The 11511-nt window shown below is 36.0% G+C and overlaps 1 protein-coding gene across 1 annotated transcript; it reads left to right on the plus strand.

Annotated features, from left to right (window-relative positions):
• The first annotated feature begins 2581 nt into the window (after positions 1–2581).
• Positions 2582–8476, plus strand: LOC123532156 (toll-like receptor 4). Its single transcript, XM_045313520.2, has 2 exons — positions 2582–2710; positions 5856–8476. The coding sequence occupies exons 1-2, from the start codon at positions 2695–2697 to the stop codon at positions 8099–8101; spliced, it is 2262 nt and encodes a 753-aa protein (XP_045169455.2). The 5' UTR covers positions 2582–2694; the 3' UTR covers positions 8102–8476.
• Positions 8477–11511: the final 3035 nt, after the last annotated feature.

The following is an 11511-nucleotide window of genomic DNA, read 5'->3' on the forward strand; positions in this document are numbered from 1 at the left end:
TAATGCTGCTGCTGATGATGATGATGCTGATGATAATGGTGATGATGTGTAAATATTCAAACTCTGGTCTTATTACAAGGCAGTCGTTTAGAAATTTTAATACTTGTATTGGTCAACTTTAGGATTTTGCACAGAAACAAAAAAGGTGCATTTTGGAAACTCAGTTTTATTGATTTAGGACCATCACTCCATTATTTTTTAGGTATGACGCCACAGACATGAATTTATACCGAAGTGCCCTGAGCGCATGCGTGGTGACCGGGTTTCTGAATGTCTACGACTACCTGCACCGCGACCGAGACAAAGACTTGGTAGAAAAGAAAAGAGCGAGAGCACAGAACAATGCCGAATAAACCTTTTCTCAAAATATTCACAAAACATACATTTGAAAATTTAATTATATATTTTAATCTAAAGCATACCATTCTATATTTAGGTGAATATCAGGGATTTTTTTCTAAATAAGTAAAGAAATCATTTTAAATATTTTCATGTATATTATGTTTTTCTAATGAATTATTATTGTTTAACTGGAAAATTATAGCAGAAGTATTTTGTTTTTAATGTAATAAAGATGAAACTAGCTGGACGATTTTTTCCTCTTAATCCAGACAAATAATTTATATTTCTAAAATATATCTAATGCACAGCAAATTTTTGCACTCACCAGCTATCAAATTTCAAGTGTTTTATACTTTTGTCAATCCTTTTCTTAAAAAAAACACTTGAGAAGTATGAACTGTTTGAGAAGTTAGTGAAAAGGAAGAATAAACAAGTCTATTTTTGATATCCAATTAATGAAACAAATTGAACAGATACTGTTTGATCCATGTTTTCCGTAAGGCGGTATTTATTGATCTTCTATTAAAATATATGGAAATGAAGTTTAAAATATAGTAAACACAACTTAAATTATACGCCATTCTAAAGAACTCCCAGGGAGGTAAGAGTTTCTTGTTTAGTCGCAGAAAGTCTCAATCTGGAATGGATAGAACAAATTATTTCCAGTCGATCCCTTGGTAAAAGTCATATATTTACATTCCTAGCATCCAGTGTAGACCGATACTTCCGGAAACAATACTAATATAATTAATCACGTAGCACTGAAGTCTAGTCGGGATATCAGCCGCGACCGGGAATCGAACCCAGATCGCTTGCGTTGTAGTCCAACATTGTACCCAATGAGCCACTGACTTTTCAAAATCTGTTGATTGGTTTTGAATATTTTACTAGAAAATTATATTGACAGTGTATTTTCCTCTTTTAATTTCAGCCATTTTGAAGAATAGCTTAACATTTCAATTTTGATTCTATTTGCTTTTTATTGTTAGAACAATTTCGGGATTCTTAGTTAGAATATAAAAGTAACATTCACAATTAACAGTTTGTAAATTTTTGACAGAAACAAGTTTTAAAACATTCTCGTAAACCAGAGTTTTGTATGGGAAAATACATTTTTGGTCATACATATCAACATCTAAAAAGGACTCTACTGTTACGTTTGAAGATAAATTGATCTGTCAAAATGAAATCGCAATTCATAAAATCCTTGTTACAGATTTTGCGGATCAAACAGTGAGTACTTCACTGGTATAATTACCTCTTAGACTAGTATTGTTAGTGAAACCGAAATGCATGTATAAGGAAATTTTTAATGTAGTGTTTTGAAAGTACATAGTTTAGATAGAGTCTATTAAAGTTTGAACTCCTTTCTTGAGCTCTTCAATGTTCTATTTATTTATTGATAAACAATGTACGTTCTGCAAACAATTCATCACATAAATAAAAATACGTTTTTTTTCTCTCTGGTTGGGGTTTTCGTGAGCATTTTTACTGTGCTAACGTCGTATTCGTGAGCAATATTATTGATACGTAATGCTAAAAAAGCAAAAGCATGGATTACATGTTCAAAGTTCAAAGAGCAAATTATAAGTGAATGCCCGCAGTTTCGTTGTTTGGACGTGTAGCAGCACTTTGTTGTCCTTTTAGTCCGATTTGAGACGGAACTTATTTTGCTATGTAACTTTTTCATAAATACACAAATTAACCATAGATACGTGTTGTCAACATCTTTGCAGAAGACGAAGCAGCAAAAATGCATCATTTAGGGTTTGTTTGACGAAACAAGGAAAGAATACAAAAAAAAAATAATTTCAAAGCAGCCCAGTTCCAGTGGGTCTTTAATACAGACCTATCACTTAATGTGGTTAATACCCCCCAAAAACGGCTTTGTCAGAGGATTCATTGTTTGGGTATTGTTGCCCCAATCCCCAGCCCCAAATTCGTCCAGAAAAAAAACTGTTCAAGTGGTTTGCGCAACAAATAGGGAATAGGTGTATGGGTGTCCCCGCCGTAGTTCATCCCCGAAAAAATATGTCAGTCATATATTCACTCCATGCGGATCATGTGTATGAAATTTCAAAAGAAGAAATAATTACTTTTTGGTGTGTGCAAATTGCGGGGATGGGCGGGGTTTGGGGACCCCACCATTCTCCAACCCCCATAGATGATTCAGATATAGCACCTCCTCCTAAATCAAATAAATAACCAGCCCAACTTCAAACCACTTACCCCATTGCATTTTATCTACTTGACATCATACAACAAAAATTAACACTCAGTCTGGTACTTAACGGATAATATTTTTACAGTTGTTATTTAGATTAGCAGTCTTAGCTTAAACTAGTAAAAAGGATGGTTTTTGTGACAGGTATATTTTAATATATATTATAATGCATAGTATTATCGTATATAAACAAAGCTTGGGTTTTGTTACTTGCATGATGATTACTGGTTAATATCTATCAATTTAAGCAGTTTGATTGGTCTAACCAAAACGTTCATACATCGATGAACCCTTTTCCAGTCGCGTATATCAGCGTTGCGTTTGTACCGAAACCGAGTCAGTAATATTCGAAAAACGGCAATCTGAATGAAACATGTAAGTGTAAGAACTCATTTTCTTAGTTAGATCATGGTCCGATTCAAAATTTGATAAAAGTTGTTTTCAATTTTTTTTATGCTGAGACTCCGAGAACAAAAACATTTAAAAGAATGAAAATTTTCGATGCGGAAACACGTTTACTTGAAACTAAAACGGATTAAGATATTTTTCATATGTTTACGAATGCATTGAAACTAGAAAAGTGATTTAAGGTATTGGACCCGTAATAGAGTACCTCCATTTTGAAGAGTATTCAGTTCCTACCATAAACCTACTTTGACTGCAATTTTCAGGGGGCGTAGGTTCAAGCCCCACTGGGACCAAAATGTTTTTTCATATTTTCCTTTTTTCTAGTAAGTTATGGATGCATTGTATAAAAGTGGAAAATTTTCATTTTATAAGCGATTTCTTGCTGTTCAAAATGAATTTACCTCTAAATCAGAAGGGGTAGAGTTAGACATCTTTAAAAATACTGAGTTACATGCGGTAAAAGTTCTCTATTTTGCCTTCTTTCTTTAGATTACATATTGTGGAAGAAATGCAGGTAGGTTTTACTTCTGCCCCAAGGTTATTTTTGAATGAAGTGAGCAAAATTCAAAACAGACCCACAGGATTCGACCTTAATTTTTCAATGTTGGAGTTAGAATTCTGTCTCATTAAATCTGTTTACTTGAGGCACCCTAGAAAAAAAAATGATATTTACAGTTTTATCTTTTATCAAAATTAATGCTGTAATGAATTCTCTGCAAACGTTTTAGAAAGTGGCCATCACATTGAAATTTGTCTCTACTTGAGCTTGAGGAAATGCCATGAATTATACAAAATTTCCAAAAAACGGCACGGTAAAAGTTGTTTAAAATTTGCAACACAGTGCGAAACATGGTCAACTTCAAGAATATACCAAACAAATGCCATTTTTTAAACATTACTATTAGGGGTCCAATAACTTAATCCTATATTCACTTTTTTTATTCATTTGATTAACATTGAGCACGATAAAATCACAATGCTAGTAATTCCATCTAATCGAGTTATATACTGTAATTTATATATGTTTTCATAATGATTCTATGATATATCCACGGTTTGTCATAATATAACAGATCGAGGTTGTATAACAGGGCCATTGTGAAAACACATCTGTATTGACAATATCGTACAAACGCCGGCGATGAAAACATTTTTATAAGTTTTATAAGCATAAGATATGATACATGTATATCTGGCACGTATTTTCCGCCGCATACGACATACATCTAATCTTCCTGAAAACCCCGATCCTTGATGTCCGTTGAAATATTCAACTAATGTAAAGATACTTAAATGTCTCTGCACAAGAAACAAACTATTTGAGCCATGCCACAAGAAAACCAACATAGTGGGTTTGCGACCAGCATGGATCCAGACCAGCCTGCGCATCCGCGCAGTCTGAAAGCGAACAGCATGGATCCTAACCAGACTGCGCAGATGCGCAGGCTGGTCTGGATCCATGCTGGTCGCAAACCCACTATGTTGGTTTTCTCATGGCGCGGCTCATTTGTCAAACGAATACAACGACACATATTCAATTCCGAACCAGGCCAAGTAATAGACAGACTCTTATTTCGGTGAATATGTCGTACTTTATAATTACCATTCTAACAATGTTAACGCCCTCCCCTTATCACAACAATTTCTAACTCGATGACTATAAGAATCTTTCACTGGTCGCGGGTAAAGATGGGAATATCCGGCACGAGGGTAACTGTTTAGGCGGTAACGAGGCTTCCAGCCGAGTTACCGCCTAAACAGTTACCCGAGTGCCGGATATTCCCATCTTTACCCGCGACCAGTGATTGATTCTTTTTCTTGCATACCGATTTCAAGAAATAATAATAAAAATAAAATCAATCGAACGGCTTTCCTTTTAGAACTATTTCTTATAGCAGTGTATTTAAACAAAGCGCGGGAAACCAACGTCCGTAAACAGGAAAGACGTCATGACGTTTCAAAACAAATAACAATGTTTAGTTCCGGTTTTGTTTTATCAGTTGCAGCGTAACGTTATGAATGTTTGATAAAATAACGTGATTTGAATCGAGAAATATACTATCAGGAACTAATAGGAACAGTCAAGGTATTGAATTTTTATTCCGTTTTTTAAATAAAATATCAATTACTACATAAATCTTCTACATATATGTAGTTCGTAATACGTCATTTACAGCACGAGAGTCATCTTACACCCCGGGGTGTAAGATGGAGTTTTCCAGCACCGGTAAAAATACCGGAAATCCCCGTCTGGTATGCAAGAATATTTGTTTTAACGCCCTCTTCTGAGTACAGCAACTTCTAACTCGGTTAGTATATCTTATTTTATGTTACGTTTCTAAAAGTTTTAACGCCCTCTCCTTATTACAACATCTAACTCGGTGAATATATCGTATTTTATATAACGATTCTGAAAGTTTTAACGCCCTCTCCTAATTACAGAAAAATTTGAACGCCCTCCAATGATTACAGATGCACCTATTCTAAACCTTTTCCGCTTTGATACTAATATTGATAAAGTACAATATTGTGTTGCATGGAGCACCACCTTTCTTAGTCTACGTTTTAAAAGCACAAAAACGCCGGTAGAAGTAACTTAATGCTATGAGTAAATGAGCCGTGCCATGAGAAAACCAACTTAGTGGCTTTGCGACCAGCATGGATCCAGACCAGCCTGCGCATCCGTGCAGTCTGGTCAGGATCCATGCTGTTCGCTTTTAAAGCCTATTGTAATTGGAGAAACTGTTAGCGAACAGCATGGATCCTGACCAGACTGCGCGGATGCGCAGGCTGGTCTGGATCCAAGCTGGTCGCAAACCCACTATGTTGGTTTTCTCGTGGCGCGGCTCAAATGTATACATATATCCTTAATTTCTTTCAGGTATATTTATCTGGATACTTTTTGGTGGAGTTCGCTCCGAGGTTGCTGACAGAACCATGTGTCCAGAAATGTGTGAATGTGAAGGTCATGTACTTAGGTGTAACAGAATGGTTCTAAACGAATCTATACCCGACAACATATCCGAGGTTCACTTGATAACATTCAGCTCTAGCTCGAAGATCAAAATGTCCAGTTTATTTCCATACTGGTCAAACGTCATTAAATTAGATATAACACTTTCTGGTCTCAAATTTTTTCTACATTTCGAAGAAAATTCCCTCAGTCACCTTAAACAGCTCCAATATCTGGGTATACATGGTATCGGACCCGCTAAGTATGTCATTCAGGACAACGTCCTACATCCTGGATGTTTTTCTGGGCTCGACAATGTGAAAACTCTAAACCTCTCCGGAAATTCGCATCTAAATATATCAGAAGTCATTAAGATTTTTACAGAAGTAAATACTTTGCCTTCCCTGGAGACGATAGACCTGTCCGAGTTGCAGCTCTTGACAAACAAGCCTATATACAAGAAGGAATTTAGCGCACTTGTTTCAGTACTTCGTTCAAAGTCGATTAAAACAATAATAATGGATTACACACATGTAGAATTTCCTGTAGCGGACTTTGGAAAGTTATGCCAAACACTGGAAAAGTTTCGTTTACGGAAAACTACTGTCACTGCGGTATATAAATTCAAGCATGTGACATGTGAGAGCTTAAAGGTGCTAGATTTGTCAGGAGCAGCTATTGTACCAATAGATACTTTCATCAGGAGCAGGATTCTGACGTCTGACCGCTGGTTCGTGGATATTTTTAATAAATATTTTTCTTTTATATGCAGCGTAGAAACGGTATACTACGATGGAATTTTACCATCGGAGCCGCTACCGCTATCGTTCGACAATGGCGTTGTTTATAATGCCACGGGGATAAACTGGCGAGTGAAATATATGTATTTCAGACGGAATTTTATGGAAAACTTCAATGTATCGTTTAAGAATATGCCCCTTATACCTGGTTCAGAATTTGACGTCTCCTTTAATAACATTTATTACATTCACCCGAAATCGCTGGACCCAGGACATTATATCCGCAAAATAAACCTTGCCCATAATAGACTGCATGAAATGGAAAGAAAGCATCCCTTAGACTTTGAAATTTTTCTTCATACATTTACAGACTTGGAGGATATAAATTTGGCATACAATCAGATATCTAAACTACCACCGGATATGTTTAGCAAAAACACAAAGCTGAAGGAAATCAATGTTGTCGGAAACCAGCTGAAAACTTTATCTATTAAGACAAACTTAATACCCAATTTGCAATATTTAGGCGCCGTAGACAACAACCTTGAAATCTTAGTTCTTAAGGAAATTTCCCAAGTTCATCAGAGACCCTTTGGTGAAGCCGACTTAACAAACGGGGCAATTTTAATCATAAACATTACCGGAAATGAATTAAAATGTACGTGTGAGGATACAAGAGTCATTGAATGGATCCGAGATTCGCCTATTGTCCGCGGAGGAAAGTGTGTTTACGAGGATGAAAAGCTTGACATAAAACAAAATGCCTTTGAGAAAATTACAGACTATTGTAAGAAGAAGAAATTTCAACAGTCACTTATAATCGGAGTGTGCATTTCCATAACGCTTTTCTATCTTACAGCCATTTGCATTGCTTTAGCAGTTCGGTACAAAAAGAAACAAACTAAAATAGTAGAATTATTACGCCAGCTGAAGACAGACGACGAACATTTTCTTGCGTTTGTATCCTATTGTTCAGAAGATACGGATTTCGTGATGTCACATTTCGTAAACCAACTGAATGAGGAAATTTGTATCAGTACCAAAGTCCGCAGCGATCATATCTGTATCGGAGATAGGTACTTCCGGCCAGGATTTCCAGTAATCACGGAGATTATGACGAAAATGGAGAAGTCAGCAGTGATAATTTTTGTTATCTCCCTAGAATTTTGTAACAAACCATGGTGCCACATTGAGATTAAGGAAGCGTATGAATTACAAAAACCCATTATCCTGATTTTTAGAGAAGAAGTTGATTTACAAGACATGCCGAAACTAGTAGAAAAATTATTCCACCAGAACACACGATGCAAATTTGAACGTGATATTGACGGGGCTTGGAGACTGCAACCTTCTTTCCATGTCCTTGCTTCATCTGTCATAGAACTGGCTGCTATTAACAATAAAACCGACACTCCGAAGAACCTTGTAGTCTAGCGGTCTGAAAGTCCCATTAGGCTTTAAACTTTATGTTAAAAATAAATAGAACAGCTGTCCAAATAGTATGTTAAAATAAATAAAACAGCTGTCCAAATAGTTGATATACATACTTACATGGTTATTAAAGCACTACCTTCAATACTGCGCATGACTTTATACAGTATTGGGGCTATAAATGGAGTTAATTATACAATGTATTCTATTAAACTTCCTACGATGTTGATATATTTGGAAGCCTTTGACAAATATTAGAGAAAACAAGTATTGAAAATAGGATTTAACAAGAAATTAATATACTTTATGTACATGTATAACAAAAACTGAGCCACATTATAAAAAGATCATAGAATAAACTGTTTTACCAAATCTGAACTTCTCATGTAGTTTGGGCATTTATAACGCTACGAACATATTATAACGAGTACATTCTTTGTACTGAAAACGTATCTTAACCCTTTTCATTGGGACAACAGTGTTGATGATGATCAGCTTGCACATCCGTGCAGTCTCATCAAGATCTGCACTGTTCGCTATTCAGTCAGTATCTTTTTGGTTAGCACCCCTTTTAACAATTAATGGTACTGTCGAAATTGAAAGATGAACAAGTTCATTATAGAAATTTAGCAGGGCAAGGGTTAAAAGTTAAGAGGGCAATACGAAACGACTTTATATATGGTATTTTAGGAGGAGTTAGTGCTGCTAATCATCAGACTTTTTAGATATTGGTTACACTTATAAGGAACAGTAATTATAAATGCTACAAAATTTCGCCTTCGTGAAAATACTTAATTGTCTCTCTTATCGGTGACGATATATTTCAATATCACACGGAAAACAAATGTCTTGTATGTATATAATGTAGATATATACCCTTATCAGAATTCAAGGGTTACTTTAGTCCGACACTTACAATCTTGTTTTTTTTTGGGGGGTGGGGGAGGGGTGGGGGGGGGGTGTTAACGTCGCACCGACACAATTATAGGTCATATGGCGACTTTACAGGTTTTCATGATGGCTGCCACAAGAGGGTATTGGCAATTTTGATGCTTTTCTTTTTATTTGTTAACAACGCCTTTTTGATAACAGTTTGAATCATATTCTGACTGTCTAAAGTTCAACTCGAGTAACTTTTTTTTCAAAGCGATTATCAATTTTGATTTTCAGTTGCTTCTCAAATGCTTTAACGTACAACGGTTTAGACAAGCGTTCACAAGACAAATTGTTTCCTCTCAAAATCTTAAAATTGTGGCATTGCCCAAGAAATAGTTCATTAGCACATGAAAAATGTAATGTTTGTGATAAATTTAAAGACTAGTTCCATTTAATTTTGGAATGTTTTACGTAAGCTTTATAACAACATGTGAGCCGTGCCATGGGAAAACCAACATAGTGGGTTTGCGACCAGCATGGATCCAGACCAGACTGCGCATCTGCGCAGTCTGGTCAGGATCCATGCTGTTCGCTTTCAAAGCCTATTGCAATTAGAGAAACTGTTAGCGAACAGCATGGATCCTGACCAGACTGCGCGGATGCGCAGGATGGTCTGGATCCATGCTGTTCGCAAACCCACTATGTTGGTTTTCCCATGGCACGGCCCATGTACTTTTGGATTAGAAGAGATATGTATAAATTAAAGCAACTGATTGAAAGTATAAATGAATATTTGTTTAAGCGTTTGTGTACGCATGTATCTAAATCGTTTTGAAGTTAGAAACACTATAATTATTAACATATTACTATGTTTTATAAAACTCCACCTTCTTTCTACATATAATTAGTATGACCTTACTCTGTGTGTTATAGCGATGTAGTATTACATGTTTATTATATTGTACAATCATATTTGAGCCGTGTCATGAGAAAACCAACATAGTGGCTTTGCGACCAGCATGGATCCAGACCAGCCTGCGCATCCGCGCAGTCTGGTCAGGATCCATGCTGTTCGCTTTCAAAGCCTATTGCAATTAGAGAAACTGTTGCGCAGTCTGGTCTGGATCTATGCTGGTCGCAAAGCAACTATGTTGGTTTTCTCATGGCGCGGCTCATTTTGTGTTGATTTAAGGTAATGAACTAGTTTAACCAAAACAAAACAAAACATAAAAAAGTTATGGGTTTGCTAGATTAAAAAAACACCATAATTAAATATTTTAGCAGAAATATTTTGCTTATACATGCACTTTTGTAGTTGATTTACTTCAACACATTTATTTTACTGTAATTTTTACGTGACTGTTTATGATTGTTTCTGTATATATGGTTTAATGAATCTGAAATAAAGTCGTCTTCTTCTAAAACAGACTGTATTTTTATGTTTGAAAATTAACTGTAATAAAAACAGAAATTCAAGATGGATGACAGATATGTTTCTTGAATTAAAACGCCTTGTATTTGCCTACCTAAGTTTTTATTTAAAGGAAACGGCAGAAGTTAATATCGTTTTGAAATTTTAGTTTCCTACTGCACTAAAATGAACTATGTTTGTCTTCCATTAAATCTAAAGAAGTTATCTTGCGCATCACACCTCTTATCGGACAGAACTACCTCTTAAAGCACATCTCTTATCATATAGAGTTACCTTATATCACATCTCTCATCACAAAGTACCACCTCACACTTCACAACTCTTATCGCACAGCACTACCTTTTATAGCACATCTCTCATCACAAAGCGCCATCTCCCACATCACACCTCTTATCGCACAGCACTACCTCCTATAGCACACCTCTTATCACAAAGCGAACCTCCCACAGCACACTTCTTATCGCAAAACACTACCCCTCTAATGCCACATCTCTTATCTCACAACATTACCTCTTATAGCACACCTCTTATCACACAGTACTAACAGCAGTACCTCTTATAGCATATCACTAAATGTCTTGTCACGCAGTTCTTCTCCGTAAAGCATCCTCTTATCACAAAGCGCTACCTCTTATAACACACCTCTTATCACAAAGCGCTACCTCTTACAGCACACCTCTTATCAAAAAGCACTACCTCTTATTGCTCATCTCTTATCACAAGGCACTACCACTTGTAGCACAGCTCTTATCACATATCCCTACCGCTTATAGTACATCTCTTATTATACTGCGCTACCTCTTATCACAAGGCACTACGACACCGGTTACCACAGAATTCTCAAGATTCAGCAATCTCGTAATAACTCATTCCTTTTATTCTTATGTCTTTAATATATTAGGTTATTTAACATTGTTCTGTACAATACGGAGATATATTTGGATGAGTACCCAGCTGAGAAAACCATATTGGACGAGCCGCTAGGCGAGTCCAATATGGTTTCCCCAGCTGGGTACGAGTCCAAATATATTTCGTATTGTACAGTACAATGTTAAATAACCTTTTTATTCTATATCTATTTTATTTTAGCTTATATTATAAATGA

The sequence above is a fragment of the Mercenaria mercenaria genome, chromosome 11, assembly GCF_021730395.1.
Source record: "Mercenaria mercenaria strain notata chromosome 11, MADL_Memer_1, whole genome shotgun sequence".
Lineage (NCBI taxonomy): Eukaryota > Metazoa > Mollusca > Bivalvia > Venerida > Veneridae > Mercenaria > Mercenaria mercenaria.